The 22,804-nt window shown below is 46.3% G+C and overlaps 1 protein-coding gene across 2 annotated transcripts in view; it reads right to left on the bottom strand.

The window, feature by feature from the left end:
- Positions 1 to 421: 421 nt before the first annotated feature.
- Positions 422 to 22,804, bottom strand: part of GHDC (GH3 domain containing) — a 56,666-nt gene continuing 34,283 nt past the window's right edge. Inside the window, exon 9 of one of the 2 annotated variants that reach the window (XM_066586345.1) lies at positions 422 to 4,344. In XM_066586345.1, the coding sequence (XP_066442442.1) occupies positions 4,123 to 4,344 (222 nt within the window). In that variant the 3' untranslated portion in view covers positions 422 to 4,122. The remainder of the gene's footprint in view (positions 4,345 to 22,804) is intronic. The other variant, XM_066586346.1, reaches the window with a different exon arrangement.

Below are 22,804 nucleotides of genomic sequence, written 5' to 3'. Positions count from 1 at the left end.
TTTTATATTCGGGTGACACCTGATCTCGCCAGCCACTCACTGCAGGGGGGTGGTATAGGGCTTGAACGTCACAGGGGGAAGTTGTAATGCCTTCCCTGTCTTTCAATTGGCCAAAAAAAGCGCGCTAACGTCTCAGGGAAGGAAGTGAAAGTAACCAGAACACCGCATGGTGTTCGTTACGAATAACGAACATCCCGAACACCCTAATATTCGTACGAATATCAAGCTCGGAAGAACACGTTCGCTCATCTCTAATTTTTATATATTATATATTGAGATTCTTGTGTGCTTTTAGTTCTGTTTATCCAAAACAATTTCTTTATTCCTTTGGCCTCTAGTGTTACACACAATAACTGATCGTCATGGAAGAAAGAAATTGTTTTGGACAAACATAACTAGAACATACAAGAATCGCAGAAATTATTACTACTACTAAGAAAAAAATCCATGACAAATCAGAAAATTCTATGACATTTCCAGGTATTCCATGACTTTTATCAAATTCCATGTTTTCCATGACGCGTACGAACCCTGTCCTAGTGATTAGAGATGAGCGAGCACGCTCGGTAAAGGCAGATACTCGAGCGAGCATCGCTCTTCTCGAGTAACTGCATACTTGTTCGAGCAAAGGCGGTGGGGGGGAGCGTGGGAGAGAGTGAGAGAGATCTCTCTCCCCTCCTCTCCCCCCTGCATTTGCCACGGTTTTTTATGCAGTTTTTTGAGCCAAAGTCAGAAGTGGATTCAAAAGAAATGGGAAATATAAAGGAAGGACGTCTACTTCTCCTTCCTGCTGGATCCACTTCTTGCTTCTTCTTAAAGAAACTGCACAAAAAACTGCACCTTTAAAGGAAAAATAAAGCTGTGTGTTAAACCATCTACAGAAATGTCCGTCAGATACAGATAGACATTTTTCATTCCACCGATAGTAGTCTAAAAATTGTTAGGTTAGGGCTACACACAGACTTTTTTTTAGTAATGATGGCCATACACTTATTACACTGGTCAACAATGAAATTGTTACGGACTTCCATTAGGACTGTAGTCGGCCTGGGTGAGCTGGAAGCACCCCTTTGTGTCCCTGAGTGTCTCCCAGTGTTTGGTCAAAACCGGGTCTTAGCCGTCAATGGGGCCCATTGGGTACCCCCTAGGAGGTCGGCCTGGGTGAGCTGGAAGGGTCCCTGTGCGTCTCCCAGTGTAGTTACACTTACAGTTACGATAACTTAAAGCAGGTATTGAATTCCATTGAGTATAACAAGTACAGCTGGCACCTCTGAGCTGATTTGAAGGTAGTTGCCTTTTAATGGGACTGCAGCAGGGATATACAAAATATATGTGCTCCCAATGTGAGTGGGATAGCCGAGCAAGGGAATTGCACTACTTGCGAAAGGAATTGAGTCGCAGACAAAATGCAGCAGCTGGAGAGAAGAAAATCCAGCACCCAGTTCTGGTCGAGGCTCACAAAATCCTGCTACCATCCCTTCACATCCAACTAGGTTTTATAACGAACTTTGTGAAAGCCATGGACCGGACTTCGCCAGCTTTCTGATACCTTCATGAAACATTCCCTCGACTCAGCGAGGCAAAGATTAAAGAGGGAGTTTTGTGGTTTCTCAGATTCGAGAGTTCTTCAAAGATGACCGGTTCAACAACTTGCTGCAGCGTGATGCGAAACAAGCATGGGATGCTTTTCACCTAGTGTCTACAAACTTTCTCGGGAATGTTAGGGTAGAAAACTACAAGGAACTCGTACAAGACATGCGGATGCAGTATCAGAAACTTGGCTGCAATATGTCTCTAAAGATCCGCTTCCTTCATTCTCATCTGGATTTCTGACCAGAAAACTGTGGTTTGGTTAATGATGAACATGGCGAGCGTTTTCATCAAGATATTGCAAAAATGGAACACAGTTACCAGGGAAACCGGTCCACGGCCATGCTGGCCGACTACTGCTGGACACTCCACTACCATGCTGGCCAACTACTGCAGGACACTCCACTGCCATGCTGTCTGACTACTGCTGGACACTCCACTACCATGCTGGCCAACTACTGCAGGACACTCCACTGCCATGCTGTCTGACTACTGCTGGACACTCCACTACCATGCTGGCCGACTACTGCTGGACACTCCACTGCCATGCTGTCTGACTACTGCTGGACACTCCACTGCCATGCTGGCCGACTACTGCTGGACACTCCACTGCCATGCTGTCTGACTACTGCTGGACACTCCACTACCATGCTGGACGACTACTGCTGGACACTCCACTGCCATGCTGTCTGACTACTGCTGGACACTCTACTGCCATGCTGGCCAACTACTGCTGGACACTCCACTGCCATGCTGGCCAACTACTGCTGGACACTCCACTGCCATGCTGGCCAACTACTGCTGGACACTCCACTGCCATGCTGGCCAACTACTGCTGGACACTCCACTGCCATGCTGGCCAACTACTGCTGGACACTCCACTGCCATGCTGTCTGACTACTGCTGGACACTCCACTGCCATGCTGGCCAACTACTGCTGGACACTTCACAGAGATGCTTCCAAACAGCTGGACAAGAGACAAGCAAAGAAATCTAAGACGTAGTCTATGACTTGCTTTTTTTTTTACAGGTATTAACCATCGGCCTACATGCATTTTGTGATATAAGCAATAATTGACGATTACAAAAAAAAAATATAGCCAATTTTGCATTTTGACTGTCATATTTGTGTTGAGCACATAAAAATTGATAAGAAATGACTAATTGTATTTCAGTAACATGACTTTTCTAGATTTGTTGACCAGTGTTATACATGGCAGCCAAATACTCATTCGGATCAGAGTCGTTTTTCTAGCTCCTCCAATAACCATGCACACTCAACAAAGCATAAGCGGGGAATAAGGCAATGCCAGACACTTCTATCAGTGGTTAGTTACCCACAGAAATACAGGATCATACATGTTGAAATCAAAAATGCCTGATCCTTCTTGAGGGAGAGTCAGGAGATTTCTACGAACATTGGATAGTTGGCTGATCCCACCGAATTTATATGATCGTCATCTGAAAGGGGTTGTCCAGGATTGATCCGCTGATTGCCAGGACAGCTGCCAGTGCTAGAAGCAGATAACACATTCCAGAATGAATTCAATGGGTGCTTTGTCTGCAGTACCAAACTAGGCCACTGCAACTTTGACAGCACTATCTGCTTCCAGCAGCATCCGCACTCAGCTGATTCGCAGGTATCCTGAGTAGCTGACCCCAGCTGATCAACTATTGATGACCTATCCTGAGGATATGTCATAAATACTAAAAGTGACAAACAACCTCTTTTAGACTTTTTTTTCAGTCAAAACATCAATGATTTTCATATTGCTCTAAAGAGAAAAGAGTAACCACTACTTTTTAAAATAACTTACATGTCAAATAGGGAAAAAAACTTAAAGGGGTTGTCCCGCGGCAGCAAGTGGGGTTAAGCACTTCTGTATGGCCATATTAATGCACTTTGTAATATACATCGTGCATTAAATATGAGCCATATAGAAGTTATACACTTACCCCCTCCGCTGCTGGCGTCCCCGTCTCCATGGCGACGACTGAAGCCTTCTTCTCTGGTCGCCACAACAGTCGCGCTTGCGCAGAGAAAAACCATCTCCTGGAGGCTCCGGGCTCACGAGCTGCGTCCTGGCTCCTCCCCCTTCTCAGCGTCATCGTGTAGCTCCGCCCCGCCACATGGTGCCGATCAGCCAATGGGGTGGCTGTAATCGGCAGTGGAACGCAGACAGAAGAACATCCACAGTGCACCATGGGAGAAGACCCGCAGTGCACTGTGGGAGAAGACCAGCAGCAGCCATCTTGGATAGAAGATTTTTTAAAGTAGCTGAACGGGGATTCAGGTAAGGGAATTTTTTTTTTTTACTAACACATGGCAGCGTTTTTCCTTTACAGGTACTGGGGGACTGGGCAAAAAAAAATTTTAGCTTTCGGCGCGGGACAACCCCTTTAATTACTGTCACTTATGGCTGTTGGTAGAGTAGATTACCTCCAACGACCTGGAGCAACTGTAGGTACACTATTGTGCAAAAGTATATTTTCTTGAATAAAGTACTGTATAATGTTATAGTTAAGAGAAAATCATGATAGAACTCGTTTCCATATCATCTCAGCCATTTCCCTGTATTGAAGCGTACGAGGAGGTTGAGTGCAGTCCAAGGGGAAACTGGAAAGTTTGGCTGCCAGCTCCAAAAGGCTGAGGAAGGACTGGGGACTCGTCAGGTGCACACGTACCGGTCCAATGCTGCCTTTAAAGCGGAAAGATTTGTATATTGGGAAATGCTCCTGCAGTGTTTGATCCAACTGTAGGAAAAACAAATATGTGACAAGTGAGATGACAAAGACATTGGGCCAAGCAATATGTAACACACAAAACAAAATCTAGGAGGAAAAAGTTAGGTTTTACTTGCCAAAGGCTTTATGGCTTTTATTTTTACAGGAATTAGGCATTAAATAAGTTTGACGACTTTCTCTAAGTATTGCAAGTATCTTCTACTGTCCAATAGTATGTATGGTCCTAGTAAGAACTCCTCACTGATAACTGAAGACGTAAAGCATGTCCTCCATGACCCTACAGATGTTACTGCTTCTCTGGAGGCCCTGCTGTCTTCTCCCTCCCATTTGGTTCTGCACTCTATCGCATTATATTCCTATTTTACCAGGTCACTTATGATAAGATGTTTACGGCACTTTAAATGAATCTGTTTATGGCTCAATTTCGATAATTGTGACAAAACGAGATGTAAACAAAGTGAACCCGGTTTCAGTTTTTTTGGTTGAGAAAATAGCTGTCTGTACAAAAAAAAAGAAACACCAGAAGCCTGACGGAATGGAAGCAAACGGAAGCCTCTCCATCAGATTTCCATTTTTTTGAAAAGTTACTGAAATCAATGAGGAAAAACTGATGTTTTATTTCATTTTCTCTCCTCCAAAAAGAAGCAGAGAGACGAAAGCCCTGATCTGAGCCCCAACACTGGAGTGAAAGCGGCCGTACTTGTGCTGTAGTTACACTTACATTTGTAACAACTCGCTGTGGTTGTCTGTGTAGATGGAACATTTCATTTATGCCATAATTTAACTTGCTCTGTTAACCCTTTCTGCTCTGTTCAAAACTTTTTCATGTCTTGGTAAAAAAATTAAAAAAAAAGATAAAACGATAAGATGGAGAAAGGAATCAAAGATAAAGAGAACAGAGCGAGAAAAGAGTCATCATAGTAAGAGAACGTCAGAAGAGCAAGGAGTTGGGAAAGGAAAATGTCAGGAGAAGAGAAGGAAAAGCATCAGGAAAAAAACAAAGAAGTAAAACGAGAAAGAAGGCAGAAGGGAAGGGAAAAGAAAGGAAACAGGAGGAGACAAAAAAAGGAATAGGGAGAAGAAAGAGAAGAGTCTGAGAAGATCTATTATAGCGGTTGTCCTCAGGATAGGTCATCAATAGTGGGCTAGCGTTTGTTCGCTGCCCAGGACCTCCACAGATCAGCTGTTCGCCAAGCTGGTGTGCTTGTGCACTGAGCTGATTTCTGCAGGAAGCAGATGGCGCTGTTCCCACTACAGTGGCAAGGCTTTGTATTGCAGGCCAAGTTCACATTCATTTCAATGGTAACTTGGCATGTAATACCAAGCCTGGCCACTATAGTAAGAACGTAACTGCCTGCCTTCTGCAGAATTCAGCTCAGTACACAAGTGTATGAAATTCAGTGAGTGAATAGCTGATCGATGGAGGTCCCAGGTAACAGACCCCAGCCAGTCTAATTTTCATGACCTATCCTGATAGGTCATCAATAGTTTACAACTGGCGAACGCCTTTAATAACAAAACAAAAATGAGCTTATTATATAACTAATAGTATAGCCAGGGACATTAGCTACTATAAGATTTATACCTCTGCATAAAGAACAATAGTATTATAAAGAAAACATCATGAGATAAGAGAAGAAAGAGAAAGAAGACAAAAAAAGGAGATAAGAAAGTAAAAGGAGTCAAGAAAAGAAATAGAAAGACGGTGAGGAAAATATAATAAAGAAAACCAAAAGGAGCAAGTGACATAACAAAAACTACATAAAGATTGAGGGATGATTAAAAAATATAGCTGATAATTACAAGATTTATACCTCAGCATAAAGGCCAATACTATTATAGATAAAACATGGTGAGACAAGAGAAGAAAAACAAGAAGAAAGAAAAAGACAGAAGAAAAGAGAAAGGGGTCGAGAAGAAAAGGAAAGGAAACAGGAAAAGAAAGTGAAAGGAGACGAAAGGAAAGAGAAAGGAGACGAAAGGAAAGAGAAAGTAGTCAGGAGAAGAAAGAGAAAGGAGAAGAAAAAAAAGAGAAAGGAAGAAAAGAAAGAGAAATTCCAAGAGAGCAAAAACAAGTCTGAAGCTATAGCAATACAGGAAACAAAAATGAGTAAATTATGTAACAAAGAATACATAAAGATTGAGATAAGCTAGAAAAACACAGCCAGGGACCTTAGTTACAACAGTATTTACACAATTATAGAGAAAACATGATAGGAGCCAATAGCGTTTCTAGAATTAAAACAAAATACAAAAAGCTGCACAGAAGATCCGCACCCTTTCCTTGTTTCCATAAAGCTGCCTACAGTGGGGTGTCTATGGTTTGGCTCATAATCATGTTTCAAGACTCTTTAAAGGGGTTTTATCAAAATTGAAAGTTAACGCCTATCCATAGAAGAGGGGATAACTTTCTGATCCGTGGCGATCCGACTACTGGGACCCTCCACTCATCACAAGAATGGGGTCCTGTGTACCCCTTTAATGGAGTAGTAGTTGGGCCTCCGCACTGAGGCTCTATTCATTTCAAACAAGTTATTGGAATTCCATAGTTCTTTCAGGGATTATAAACCGAGTTGAATGAGCACTTTATGCCTGTCATACACCTATCAGCCAGAGGAGAAAAACCAACTGCCCAATAAGTCCCCCTCGAGTCACCAAAATAGTTCTGACTCATCAAGCATGTACTCCATATTAGCTTATGTTAGTAGCAGAGCCTTTGAGTCTTGCAAGTTGTAAAGTGGGATCTCCATGGAGCACATTTCTATTTTTTTTTCACTAGACTATCCCTTTAATATCATAACATAACATGGAGAGATGACACTCAGCCAATGACCATCCCAAGACCTTCTAGCCAACAGGAACAAAGGAAGAGGGACACATAACGCCGCACGGAATTACACAGAGGCCAAGACAGATGATCACATGGAATTTAAAAAAATTAAGTCCACGGTGTCAAAAGTAAAGTCCTCCACTTCATTTGGCCAAGTTAAACAAACATTAGCAATGTCATTTGGTGTCCCGGGTCTAACAATCATTTTTCATAGAGGGACCTTGAGCATGCGAAGATACTATTTCCTTGATTACCTCATAAGCCTAAATTACACAGATACTTCTATTTGCATCCGTAAGTCCTTTATGAACATATATTACCTTCATAATGGACTGCCTATTAATCAGAGTAATTAAGGCGATAGCTTACCAGTGACCTCAGGGACAGAACAAGGCATTGTTGTATCACCGGTAATTGTTCAGTATGAATTTCGCTTTGCCGTGATTATATTTGAGCACTTGAAGAACGAGTTAATTAGTTAGAAATGGCCGATAGGTTGGCAGATGGGCTTTTATGCTTTGCATTAATTGGGAAGAGATTCTGAACCTACTGATGCAATGCCAATAAACAGGACAGATTAAATAGAACAGATAAAACAATTAGAATAAAATAAAGTAAACTTTTCTTTGTCTAATCCAAACATAAGAATACAGGAGAACATCTTAAATAACATTCCGAGAAAACTCCAGTAATTGATGATCCCCAAATATAATCTTGGCCGTGGTGTTTACAATATTAGAAGCCCTTTAACAATAACACATACCATGGCTGCAGGACTTCATACTCCACATAGATGCCATGCAAGTCTATTCCCAGCAGCCTACAATATGTGAGTGGGCCTACCACCTTCAAAAACCCTTTCTTGCTGTAATCCCTTTTAAGTTTTTTTCAGTTTCTTTTTTCCTTCCCTCCTTCAAAAAGTCATAGCAGTTTTATTTTCCCGGTGCCATAGCTACATGAAGGTTTGTTTATTGCGGGGCGAGTTGTATTTTTCAACGGTAACATTTAACATACCATATAATGTGCTGGAAAACGTAAAAATTTAAAGTGAAGAGAAATGGAAAAAAAATATACGATTACGACGATTCCAAATTTCTAGAGTTTTTTAATGTAGTATGATTTAAAAAATAAAATACCATATATACTCGAGTATAGGCCTAGTGTTTCAGCACATTTTTTTAATGTGAAAAAAACTCCGCAATACTCACCTCGCAGCCGGCACGATGGTCTCACCGGCGGTGTGGCGAGCTGCTTGAGAATTCTCCCCACTGTCATCTCCCTGCTCAGCTTTGAAATCCCCTGCCGTCAGCGCTGTGTAGGTAAGGGCTGTGATTGGATCGAGCACCAGCCAAATCACAGCCAGCGCGTGATCATTCACAGCCATTCAGTGAATGACATCACTGAATGGCTGTGATTGGTTTATCGAGCGCCAGCTGTGATTGGCTGGCGCTTGATCCAATCACAGCGCTTACTTACACAGCGCTGATGGCGGGGGAATTGAAAACTGAGCAGGGAGAAGTCTGAAGCAGCTTGCCGCACCGCTGGAGAGCCGATCACACTGGGGGCACAGACGCCGGCTGGGAGGTGAGTATTGCGTTTGTTTGGTTTTTTTTTACCTAGTATACACTCGAGTATAGCTAGGCTTATACTCGAGTCAATACATTTTACCATTTTTTTGTGGTAAAACTTATTGACTCGGCTTATACTCGGGTCGGCTAATACTCGAGTATATATGGTACTTAAAAAAAATTGCTTTCTATAACTACTTTTTGACACCCATAACATTTTCAGCTTTGCTTTGATTGGGTTTCAATGGTGACCTGTAGTTTTTATTAATACCATTTTGGGGTATATATGACTTTTGAAATTGTTTTTATTCCATTTTTTCTTGGTTATGGGGAGACCAAAGAAGAATCAACTCCAGTATTGCGTATACTTTTTTCCCCAAGAGCATTCACAGTGTGGGATTAATAACGTATTGTTTTCCTAATCTGGACTCTTGTGGACATAATGATATCACATCTTTATTTATTCATAGGAGACAACTAGGAAAGGGAGAGGGGGGGGTAGACTCTTACTACCTTTTATTTTTTCAATAATTAAGTAAAAAAAAAAAGGTTTAAGTCCCCACTGTGGGGTTGGGGGGGCTTTGGGGTGCCCTTCGTACCCTGAACTCTGATTGGGGCATTTAAAGAATTAACAAGTGCGGTTGGATTGAGTAATGTTGTTGGTGGGATTCAGTTGTAAATGATGGCTGACAATTGCAGTATATTTACTGGGCTTGGCTCCCAAGCCCGATCAGTACACAGACACCCAATGTGCTTTATATATGTACAGTGCACATCAGGAAGGGGTTGTCCAGTTGATAGCCTATCTACAGGATAGGTCATTAATAGTAAATTACTGGGGATCCATCGCCTGGAACCCCCAACAATCAGTTGCTTGCCAGGCCCTGTACTTGTGTACTGAGCTGATTTCTGCAGATGGCTCTGTTCTGACTGAACAGTGAATGGTAACGTTGCCTGTAACACCAAGTCTGGCCACTGCCGTAAGAACGGAGCTGTCTGTTTCCTACAGAAAACAGGTCAGTTTACAAATAGGCTGGCCCAGCGAACAGCTGATCAGAGGAGTTCCCAGCCACGGAACTCTCACCAAACTACTATTGATTTCCTATCCTGAGCATAGGCCATCAATAGTTTACAACTGTACAACCCCTTTAAAGGGGTATTCCAGGACTTTACAAATTTCTAACCTTTTACCACAGCCTGCCTCAGTGAAGCATCCAACAATGCCTTTTGTTTATCTGAAATGAGCAGTTGTGCTTCATGATTCATGCTGTCCTGATTTTGAGACTTCCTTTGATGTAATGACCATGGCCAGAGGCTCCTCTCTTCCTGTTGTGAACATACTGTCTCACCCACATGAATATTTATGAGTTCGGGGGGCACAGTATAACCTCGCTGCATGCTCACTAACACAGCCCAGCTTACAGTGGGTACATGAGCAATACTGGCTGCTATGTACAGTATACACAGCATTGCTATTCACTGGAAAAAGGATGGTGTGTATTGCTGTGCATGGGTGATGTCGGGCTGACACTATACATATATGTTTATGTATCATGGAACAGCTGGATAGTGTAGTGGCTTAGGCCACTCTGACACAAACGGGTTTTTACCGCGTTTTTCGTGCGCATGTAATATGTAGCACTAAGGCTCCATGCATTTCAACGGGGCCTCTCACACTAGCGTTTTTTTGCGCACGCAAAATCGCATGCCACGCTTTATTTTCAGCATTGTAGTGCGTATGTCACAAACTACATCGCTCATTGAAATTAATGGGTTGCGTAGATATCGCAATAAATACGCAATTGTATGTGTAATACTGCGTTTTACTCAGTTTTTTTCGCCTGTTACTGTGCCACCAGGGGGATGGGGGGGGGGGGGGTTATATCATCAGCCTGCTTGTCTGTGTTGAAACTGCTCAGAAATATGCAGTAAAAATGCAGGCTAACAAGCACAGAAACGCAGTAAAATGCTGCTTAAAAACCGTTTGGATCCATAGATCTCTATTGAGGCCGTCCGCGCGGAATCCACGTTAAAAAAGCGCATGCTACGATTTTCCTTCCGCTCGTGGAATATGCAATTTGTATCTGCGAGTGTGAAGCAAAAATTCAAAAATACATGCCTTTCAATGCCTATGTTTTGCCGTGGATCTTCTGTGCAGACGGCGATTGTGAAATCCACAATTCAAATCCATTTGTGTGAGATCCCCCTTACTCTGCTTTGTGAAACAATGAGAGTGGTTAAATAGGCATTCTTGATTAAGTGGGTGGGATTTAATATTCATGAGCTGTGTGTGGGAGGAGTATAAAGAGTGAACAGGCAGAGGGCTGTGAACAGGAAGTACTACTGTAAACAAGAAAGCACAGTGGATAGGAAAGGTATAGGAAGGATTGACTATAGCAATGATTTAGGACTATTTTGGAATTTGACTTTGGTCTCGGAATGCCCCTTTAATGCTATATAGTATCTTAGGCAATGGAATATATTTCAGGTAAATCTGGGTGACAATTTGCAAGACATTACAGCCCTTACAAGAATAGTCACCCAGCTTTACCTGAATGGAAAGCCAGTCACACATTTTAAGGCTTTGGTGAAAGTAAAGTGCATGCAGGACTCCAGGAAAGATGGGCAGCAACAAAGAATAATGTAAGTACCGTGACGATCTATCATGGAATTTGGAACAATTCACCGAAGTCTCAGAAGAGATTACTGCAGCCATTGCTCCTGCCGATTACATCTAAAAAGGCAAAGGACGATGTTGCTTGGTTTCTGTTGAAATGAGGTCGTGGAAAAAGGACAAAAAAACAAAAAAATATTTATCTTAAGCCAGAAAATCCATCCTACGCTTAATAGCATTCCCCGAAGCCAAGAAATATGACATTATGGGAAAGCATTTCATGTCCAAGCATCGGCCTAACCCAGTATAACACGGCAAACCTCACAGAGGGTCCTCCATGGCCTGCAGGTGCTTGATCCAAAATCAGGCAGTGAAGTCCTTTCTGTAATACAGTTGAATAAAGTAGGATTTAATCTGAAGAGCAGAGTTGTCAGACGCGGTTCACATCTTCATTTAGCTTTCCCCATAGAGACAAGATCCAGGCTAGGACGGATGACTACCCATCTACTGACTTCAATATGAAGTCTAAAGTACTTAGAGTGCTTTTCTGGGTAGAATACCATGGATGATCGATCTTCAGGTTAGTAGAAAGTCCCAGCAGCACTTCAATCTCCCACTCCAGTGGATGGATCAAATGTATAGGGATGCACCAGCCATGTAGAGCCAGACCGTCTCCAAAATATACTCACAGTTCAAAATTAACACGGCAGCATCCAAAGGTGCAGTAAAATAAAGAACCTATTTATTCTCCCATAGTAAAAAGACAGCGACGTTTTGGTCAACAATTAGACCTTTGTCAAGCATAACCCCAATAGTTACAGTGTATATATAGCATGTCATATACAATGGGACACACTCCCTCATTACCAGGCATCCCATAATCAATGCTCACTTCATAAAAAACATAGAACATTAAACACATACCAATTTGCAGAGCCGGCCATCCGCCTGTTTCACCCAGGCATCCCATAGTCCACGGGAGATCCTCCGCGATTACAGCATCCCCGCGCATACGGGCGGCTTCCCAGTACCTCGCTCTCCAGTTGCAGCTTCGCTCCATGTCTGTTAGTGACTCCGGCAGCTGCGCATGCGCTGACCCAAGCCGATGCCACAGAAAGATGCATCAGCTTTACAACGGCTGATTGCATATGAAGACAGGCACAAATGCACAACGGAGCGATCGTCCTAGGGATGCTGTGGCTTTGCGTCAGGGGCAACAGTGGGCTGAAGACTATTGCTCCAAGTTTAGACACTATGCCGGTGAAACCTCCTGGAACGATGGTGCCCTCAAAGATGTGTTTTTGTTGGGTCTTTCTGATGCTGTTAAGGATCTAATTATTTCCCATCCCGCTCCCCTAACACTTAAAGGGGTTGTCCCGCGAAAGCAAGTGGGGTTAAGCACTTCTGTATGGCCATATTAATGCACTTTGTAATATACATCGTGCATTAAATATTGGCCATACAGAAGTTATTCACTTACCCCCTCCGGTGTTGGCGTCCCCGTCTCCATGGCGCCGACCGAAGCCTTCTTCTGCCGGGATTAGATGCGTTTGTGCAGTCTGCTTCTCCTGTCCCGCTGAAGGGGCCGCTCCGGCGTGCTCGCGCCGCACAGATCTTCTGCGCATGCGCAGAAGACCTCTGCGGCGCGAGCACGCCGGAGCCTGACAGAAGAGGGCAGACTGCGCAAGCGCGTCTAATCCAGGCAGAAGGCTTTGGTCGGTGCCATGGAGACGGGGACGCCAACAGTGCAATATTTACGGTTGTTTGCTAGCGAAAAGGCTCATCAGTAGGCAGAGTTCCTGCCGTTGGAAGAGTTTGCGCTAAACAACCCCTCTAACTTACCAGTACATTTCTGGCATGTAGGAAGAAACTGAAGTACCTCAGAAAATCTCAAACATGCATAGTGAAAATTCTGCTGAGGGTCAATTCACACTTGGGCCCCCCCCCAGTGCCGCAAGGTAACAGTACCAAAGCATATGGCTACCTAAGGAAAGTAGGGATATAGATCATAAAACAACCGGGCCTCCGAACAAAGTAGTCACCCAGAATTGTGCTAAAGCTACAAGCAAGTTCATTCAGGATTTCTTCTAAGAAGTGATCAAATCAATAAAAGGAAAAAGTTTACTTCTTTTTGTATTCTTTGAGTAGGAAGAACCATGCGTGGGGAATCGTTCACGCTAATAATATACGTACCTGTACTGCGGCTTTCTATAGCGTAGGAAAATTCTACTAGAAATAAAGAAACAGATTGCAGCACAAAGCCCATTGTTCTTAGACTGTGTAGGAGCAGCCTCCACATTAAGGCTATGTGAAAATTCAATACATGGTGGAAAAATATATCTTTGTCAAGCAGGTATAAGGGAAAATCATCAGCTGGGAAAGCTAAAAGCAGACGTTCACCCAGCAGTCCAAATACCACAAGCAGTGCGGGGCTGTGTGGGTAATTTCCTGTCAATTCAACTTCAAGACAATTCATTACCCGAATGCCAGATTATGAGGGATTCCCTAAAAAAAACGCATCCAGATCATAGTATGTAAGGCTGAAAAAAGACATATGTCCATCCAGTTCAGCCTATTAACCCCCATAGGCTTTCATTAGTTGTGTGAATGAGCCCAATTCATAAGAACCCTTACTTTAAACTTTTCTGCTTCCTCTTCTGCATGCTAAATCCTTAGTAAAGAGTCTGACCTATCTGCAGACACTCAGCAGAGCATGAAAACACAAATATATGCTCCATAAAATCATAACCTACACAAGGGTGCGGATACAAGGTTAATACCACCTGCTTGCAGCGTCTGCAGATTTTTTATTTTCATGTCCGGCCAGTCGCTGCATTGAACAGTGACTCAGGCTGTAAAATCTCCACAGCCAGCTCCTCTTCCTGCGACGGGACTGGGAGACATGTGTTCATACTTCTGGTGCACCGTTGTTAGCGGGAGGACAGGAATCTGAGGAATCTACCTGCTCTTTGTCCAGATTTTAGCACTCACTGATCTCTTCATGGGAGGGCAGAGACTGTGCACTTTCAACCTGCAAGAACACCATACTACGAAAAGTAATTAGTAGAGATGAGCGAGCACCAAAATGCTCGGGTGCTCGTTACTCGGGACGAAATTTTCGCGATGTTCGAGGGTTCGTTTCGAATAACGAACCCCATTGAAGTCAATGGGTGACCCGAGCATTTTTGTATGGGACCTATGCTCCGCTAAGGTTTTCATTTGTGAAAATCTCGGAAATTCAAGAAAGTGATGGGAACGACACAGCAACGGATAGGGCAGGCGAGGAGCTACATGTTGGGCTGCATCTCAAGTTCACAGGTCCCAATATTAAGCCACAATAGCGGCAAGAGTGGCCCCCCCCCTCCCAACAATTTTTACTTCTGAAAAGCCCTCATTAGCAATGCATACCTTAGCTAAGCAACACACTACCTCCAACAAAGCACAATCACTGCCTGCATGACACTCCGCTGCCACTTCTCCTGGGTTACATGCTGCCCAACCCCCCCGCACGACCCAGTGTCCACAGCGCACACCAAAGTGTCCCTGCGCAGCCTTCAGCTGCATTCATGCCACACCACCCTCATGTCTATTTATAAATGCGTCTGCCATGAGGAGGAACCGCAGGTACACACTGCAGAGGGTTGGCACGGCTAGGCAGTGACCCTCTTTAAAAGGGGCAGGACGATAGCCCACAATGCTGTACAGAAGCAATGAGAAATATAATCCTGTGCCACCGCCATCAGGAGGAGGAGCAGGAGGAGGAGGATGAATATAATACACAGATTGATGAAGCTAAAAGGTCCCCGTTTTTGATGGTGATAGAGAACGATGCTTCCATCCGCGGGTGCAGCCTACGTATTGTTTAGGTATCGCTGCTGTCCACTGGTGGAGAAAAAAAGTCTGGGGAAATCCAGGCTTTGTTCATCTTTATGAGTGTAAGCCTGTCGGCACTGTCGGTTGACAGGTGGGTACGCTTATCCGTGATGATTCCCCCAGCCGCACTAAACACCCTCTCTGACAAGACACTAGCCGCAGGACAAGCAAGCACCTCCAGGGCATACAGCGCGAGTTCAGGCCACGTGTCCAGCTTCGATACCCAGTAGTTGTAGGGGGCAGAGGCGTCACGGAGGACGGTCGTGCGATCGGCTACGTACTCCCTCACCATCCTTTTACAGTGCTCCCGCCGACTCAGCCTTGACTGGGGAGCGGTGACACAGTCTTGCTGGGGAGCCAGAAAGCTGTCAAAGGCCTTAGAGAGTGTTCCCCTGCCTGTGCTGTACATGCTGCCTGATCTCCGCGCCTCCCCTGCTACCTGGCCCTCGGAACTGCGCCTTCTGCCACTAGCGCTGTCGGATGGGAATTTTACCATCAGCTTGTCCGCCAGGGTCCTGTGGTATAGCATCACTCTCGAACCCCTTTCCTCTTCGGGTATGAGAGTGGAAAGGTTCTCCTTATACCGTGGGTCGAGCAGTGTGTACACCCAGTAATCCGTAGTGGCCAGAATGCGTGTAACGCGAGGGTCACGAGAAAGGCATCCTAACATGAAGTCAGCCATGTGTGCCAGGGTACCTGTACGCAACACATGGCTGTCCTCACTAGGAAGATCACTTTCAGGATCCTCCTCCTCCTCAGGCCATACACGCTGAAAGGATGACAGGCAAGCAGCATGGGTACCCTCAGCAGTGGGCCAAGCTGTCTCTTCCCCCTCCTCCTCATGCTCCTCCCCTCCTCCTCCTCAACGCGCTGAGATATAGACAGGAGGGTGCTCTGACTATCCAGCGACATACTGTCTTTCCCCCGCCTCCGTTTCCGAGCGCAAAGCATCTGCCTTTATGCTTTGCAGGGAACTTCTCAAGAGGCATAGCAGAGAAATGGTGACGCTAATGATTGCAGCATCGCCGCTCATCATCTGGGTAGACTCCTCAAAGTTTCCAAGGACCTGGCAGATGTCTGCCAACCAGGCCCACTCTTCTGTAAAGAATTGAGGAGGCTGACTCCCACTGCGCCGCCCATGTTGGAGTTGGTATTCCACTATAGCTCTACGCTGCTCATAGAGCCTGGCCAACATGTGGAGCGTAGAGTTCCACCGTGTGGGCACATCGCACAGCAATTGGTGCACTGGCAGATTAAACCGATGTTGCAGGGTGCGCAGGGTGGCAGCGTCCGTGTGGGACTTGCGGAAATGTGCGCAGAGGCGGCGCACCTTTCCGAGCAGGTTTGACAAGTGTGGGTAGCTTTTCAGAAAGCGCTGAACCACCAAATTAAAGACGTGGGCCAGGCATGGCACGTGCGTGAGGCTGCCGAGCTGCAGAGCCGCCACCAGGTTACGGCCGTTGTCACACACGACCATGCCCGGTTGGAGGCTCAGTGGCGCAGGCAAGCGGTCGGTCTGCTCTGTCAGACCCTGCAGCAGTTCGTGGGCCGTGTGCCTCTTCTCTCCTAAGCTGAGTAGTTTCAGCACGGCCTGCTGACGCTTGCCCACCGCTGTGCTGCCACGCCGCGTGACAGCAACTGCTGGCGACGTGCTGCTGCTGACACATCTTGATTGCGAGACAGAGGTTGCGTAGGAGGAGGAGGAGGAGGGTGGTTTAGTGGAGGAAGCATACACCGCCGCAGATACCACCACCGAGCTGGGGCCCGCAATTCTGGGGGTGGGTAGGACGTGAGCTCTGTCCCAGCCTCCACTAAATTCACCCAATGTGCCGTCAGGGAGATATAGTGGCCCTGCCCGCCTGTGCTTGTCCACGTGTCCGTTGTTAAGTGGACCTTGGCAGTAACCGCGTTGGTGAGGGCGCGTACAATGTTGCGAGAGATGTGGTCGTGCAGGGCTGGGACGGCACATCGGGAAAAGTAGTGGCGACTGGGAACCGAGTAGCGTGGGGCCGCCGCCACCATCATGCTTTTGAAAGCCTCCGTTTCCACAAGCCTATACGGCAGCATCTCCAGGCTGATCAATTTGGCTATGTGCACGTTTAACGCTTGAGCGTGCGGGTGCGTGGCGGCGTACTTGCGCTTGCGCTCAAACGCTTGCACAAGCGACAGCTGGACGGTGCGCTGAGAGACATTGGTGGATGGGGCCGAGGACAGCGGAGGTGAGGGTGTGGGTGCAGGCCAGGAGACGGTAGTGCCTGTGTCCTGAGAGGGGGGTTGCATCTCAGTGGCAGGTTGGGGCACAGGGGGAGAGGCAGTGGTGCAAGCAAACCGGAGGCGGTGAACGGCCTTCGTCCCACCTTTCAGGGTGCTTGGCCATCATATGTCTGCGCATGCTGGTGGTGGTGAGGCTGGTGGTGGTGGCTCCCCGGCTGATCTTGGCGCGACAAAGGTTGCACACCACTGTTCGTCGGTCGTCTGCACTCTCAGTGAAAAACTGCCAGACCTTTGAGCACCTCGGCCTCTGCAGGGTGGCATGGCGCGAGGGGGCGCTTTGGGAAACAGTTGGTGGATTATTCGGTCTGGCCCTGCCTCTACCCCTGGCCACCGCACTGGCTCTTCCAACCTGCCCTGCTGCTGCACTTGCCTCCCCCTCTGAAGACCTGTCCTCAGTAGGCTTAGCAAACCAGGTGGGGTCAGTCACCTCATCGTCCTGCTGCTCTTCCTCCGAATCCTCTGTGCGCTCCTCCCTCGGACTTACTCCAATTACTACTACCTGAGTGATAGACAACTGTGTCTCATCGTCATTGTCCTCCTCACCCACTGAAAGCTCTTGAGACAGTTGCCGGAAGTCCCCAGCCTCATCCCCCGGACCCCGGGAACTTTCCAAAGGTTGGGCATCGGTCACGGCAAACTCCTTCGGTGGGAGAGGAACCATTGCTGCCCATTCTGGGCAGGGGCCCGAGAACAGTTCCTGGGAGTCTGCCTGCTCCTCAGAATGTGTCATTGTAATGGAGTGAGGAGGCTGGGAGGAAGGAGGAGCAGCAGCCAGAGGATTCAGAGTTGCAGCAGTGGACGGCGCAGAACTCTGGGTGGTCGATAGATTGCTGGATGCACTTTCTGCCATCCACGACAGGACCTGCTCACGCTGCTCATTTTCTAATAAAGGTCTACCGCGTGGACCCATTAATTGTGAGATGAATGTGGGGACGCCAGAAACGTGCCTTTCTCCTAATCCCGCAGCAGTCGGCTGCGATACACCTGGATCAGGAGCTTGGCCTGTGCCCACACCCTGACTTGGGCCTCCGCGTCCTCGCCCGCGTCCACGTCCTCTAGGCCTACCCCTACCCCTCAGCATGGTGTATTACCAGTAGTGCAGAAACAGAACGCTGTAATTAAATGTGCCGCTTATTGGCCTGTGGTTGTAGGCTGACTTCGCTTACGGAACGCACAGCAGAGCCAGGAAAGAATTTTGCGCAAGCCCGCTGTAACACTTAGCTGGCTGCGTATTAATTAGGACTACTACCCCCAGCAGAGACGCAGTACAGTCAGGACGGTCACAGGCAGCTCAAATATATTTTTTTGTCCCAAATTTTTTTGGAAAAGCCCACTGCCTATATGGACAGTATATGTCTTTCACGTTTTTCACTGTCCCTGCCTCAGCACTACTGGCCCTATACTATGTAAAATTACTGCAGACTGTTTTCCTCTGGACAGGATGACAGCGGTGATGTAACAGGCAACGCCGAGCCAGGAAAGAATTTTGCGCAAGCCTGCTGTAACACTTAGCTGGCTGCGTATTAATTAGGACTACTACCCCCAGCAGAGACGCAGTACAGTCAGGAAGGTCACAGGCAGCCCAAATATATTTTTTTGTCCCAAATTTTTTTGGAAAAGCCCACTGCCTATATAGACAGTATATGTCTTTCACGTTTTTCACTGTCCCTGCCTCAGCACTACTGGCCCTATACTATGTAAAATTACTGCAGACTGAGGACGCAATGCTCTGCACGGCCGATATACAAAAAAAAAAAAATGTGCAACACTGCAAAAAGCAGCCTCAACAGTACTGCACACGGTCAGATGTGGCCTTAAGAAGGACCGTTGGGGTTCTTGAAGCCTAAAATCACTCCTAACACTCTCCCTATAGCAGCTCCAGCATCAGCAGCACTTTCCCTGAGCTATGTCAGAATAAATCTGTGGCGAGCCGCGGGAGGGGCCGATTTATATACTCGGGTGACACCTGATCTCGCCAGCCACTCACTGCAGGGGGGTGGTATAGGGCTTGAACGTCGCAGGGGGAAGTTGTAATGACTTCCCTGTCTTTCTATTGGCCAGAAAAGCGCGCTAACGTCTCAGAGATGAAAGTGAAAGTAACTCGAACATCGCGTGGTGCTCGCCTCGAGTAACGAGCATCTCGAACACGTTAATACTCGAACGAGTATCAAGCTTGGACGAGTACGTTCGCTCATCTCTAGTAATTAGGTCTCAGAGAGACTCAAATGTAGTATTTATTTCCATATGTTAATACTTAGTGGGGCTCCTTTGACCTTAATGACTTTGGGTACTCTCCATGGCATAATTTCTACTAATATCTGATATACTTCAGCTAGTATTTCCCTCGATTCATCCTGCAAACGTCTGGCGAGTTCTCTTAAAGAGGCAAAGGCCCGTCTACGATGGTGCAAGGAGCGTTGTCATTGCACAGTTGAGCAATGGAAAACTCTTTTATGGAGTGAAGAGTCACGCTACTCCGTGCCCAAATCAGATGGACGTACCTGAGTGTGTTCCAAAAGCAGGCAGATGTCAGTATATCCAAATGTTTTTTATTGCCCAAAATAACGTATAAAGTGAAATGTTTGGTCCTTTTTCAATCATACAAATGTCTATAATATCCCACTGGTATTTGCTCTGCTGATTTTGCTCATTTTAATTAATCATTATTAATCACATAAGGGATTGGCTCATGGGGAGTATATATATATTTCCTCCTTGCACAATCGTAGACGGGCCCCCGCCTCTTTGAGAGAACTCGCCAGATGTTTGCAGGATGAATGGAGGGAAATACTAGCTGAAGTGTATCAGATATTAGTAGACAGTATGCCACGAAGAGTATCCAAAGTCAGTAAGGCCAAAGGAGCCCCCTAAGTATTAACATATATATTGTGAGAGACAGTGACTGGCAAAGTGCTGGAGGGCAGACATGTTTCGCCTAGAGTGCTCATATGTGGCTTTAGGGAGCACCTCGGCAGATACGTGTCACCAAGCAGCCTGGGCTCGGTGGAGGAAACCAGCATTTGGGTGTCAGTAACACTAGGTTACTGACACATTGTAGTGTAATGCAGTGGCTCCAAGCCGCATAGTCCGGGCCGGCTTTTCCTGGAGTGGTCAAAGCGAAGGGTGGGATGACCACTTCCACGTACCAGGTGAGGCTGGTAACAGGCCTCATAAAAACCTGGGCCTGCAGATCTTGAGACACACATGGGCTGAGAGAGCCAGAGAGAGGGCTCAGTGGAGCTAGGAACCCGGCTAGCCTAGTGTGTGGCTGAGAGGCCCGAGGTTGACAGGGTGACGCCCCTAACCTCCACACCTAGGAGAGGTGGTGAGACCTCTGCAAGTCTGGGGACCAGACTGGCTTTGCCCAGCAAGAAGTATTCTGACAAGTGAGTAGTCAGGACCGAGCATATGTATAGTGAGTGCTCAGACAAGCAGGTGTTTATTTCTGTTTTGTTTTGTTTATGCCGCAATAAACCCAGGCAAAGCCTGGACTAAAGAACTTTATTGCCCGGTGTCACTGTCTCTGGCCGCGGATGCCCACGCTGCTACCTATCCTAATCTCTCACAATATATATAAATGTATATATATGCAAACCTACTCTCCATGAGTCAATCCCTCATGTGAATAATAATGATTAATTGAGCAAAGACCAATCACATTTAACCGCTATTTCTATCCACCAATGCAGAGCCGTATTGCACAATCCTATGGGAGGGCTTCTGGTCTTCAGATCCACATCATCAAAATGTATCTCAACTTTCCTCATAGCCAGGTCTATCATTTAGTGCGCCATGTATGTTACATGCACATCTGTGTCCACAACAAAGAGTCACCTCAGCGTCCATAGCAACTCAGCCTTTAGTAAAAGACGCGCATGCGTGAAATCTACCAGTTAAGTGCAGAGACATGCATTGTAACCGGCCAATCAATGCAAGAGTTCATCTATGTTTGCTACTTCAGCGTCCATAGCAACATAGTCTTCAGTATATCGCACACGGGTGCTATCAACCAATCGAATGCAAAAGCGTGTGTGGTGTCAGCCAATTAGCACAGGAGATCATCCCCGGGTGTGGCGGATGCCTGGGGACCGCATTTTACCTAAGTTTGGCAGAGGTCTGGGGATGTTTCACGTGGCATGGTCTCAGTCGTTGGCTGTAGTGACAAGATACATGAACACAGAGGTGTACCTTGGCATTACACGTATTAACGTGCTACCAACAATGTGACAATACTCTGGGAATGGTCAGGAATACTTCACAAATCCAACACGGTTTTAAGTCAGTTTGAGGATATGGATGTTCCCCGATTGGACCGGCTGCACAGAGTCCCGAGATGAATTACAAAGTCAGGTTAGGAAATATGAACAGCGTTTTGTTTTTTTAAGAGAACTTGCCAGTAGAGATGAGCGAGCACGCTCGTTTATGGCAGATACTCGAGCGAGCAGCGGTCTTCTCGAGTAACTGATTAATCGTCCGAGCAAATGGGGGGGGGGGGGAGTGGGGCGGGGAAGAGCGAGGGGGGAGAGTGAGAGAGATCTCTCTCTCTCCTCCGCATTTGCTCGGACAAGTAATCAGTTACTCGAGAAGACCAATGCTCGCTCGAGTGTCTGCCTTAAACAAGCGTGCTCACTCATCTCTACTTGCCAGACATTTTCTGGGTGAATGGAGGGAAATACTAGCTGAAGTGTATGAGACGTAAGTAAAAAGCAAGCCACAGAGAGCATCCATTGTCATTAGGGCCAAAGGAGACTCCACTAAATGTTACCATATGTGTTACGATCGCATGGGCAAACTAAACACGGGGCCCACACGATCGTGGCCAAAGGCGTCCACAACACTAGTGGACGACTTTGGGCACGATTGTGTGGGCCCCGTGCTTAGTTTGCCCACACGATCGTAACAATATGTTAATAAATACTACTTTTGATTCTTGCTTAGCTGTCTAGTTACTTTTGGTAGGATGGTGTGCCGAAAGAACATTCTTGATGATGACTGACAGCAAATTACTCTTCACCGTGAGCGGTAAGCGTGCCAACTACACAGCAGACGTTCTGGCATAGACATACGTTATGTTGTTCCTCCCCGTATCTACTTGTACCAATGAAGTTTCTCTCATTACTCTTCAGCATTTTTAATGGGTTTTTAAAGAATACGGACTTACAATGTTAACAATATGAGAAAATAGCTAAGACAATAACCTATCAATAGAGATGAGCGAGCATACTCGGTAAGGACAGATACTCGAGCGAGTATCGTCCTTACCGAGTACCTGCCTGCTCGCTCGCAAAGATTCATGTGCCGGCGGGGGAG

Source organism: Eleutherodactylus coqui, chromosome 13, assembly GCF_035609145.1.
Source record: "Eleutherodactylus coqui strain aEleCoq1 chromosome 13, aEleCoq1.hap1, whole genome shotgun sequence".
Taxonomy (NCBI): Eukaryota; Metazoa; Chordata; class Amphibia; order Anura; family Eleutherodactylidae; genus Eleutherodactylus; species Eleutherodactylus coqui.
The sequence above is the reverse complement of the archived record's forward strand: the minus strand, read 5'-3'. Positions and strand labels throughout refer to the sequence as shown.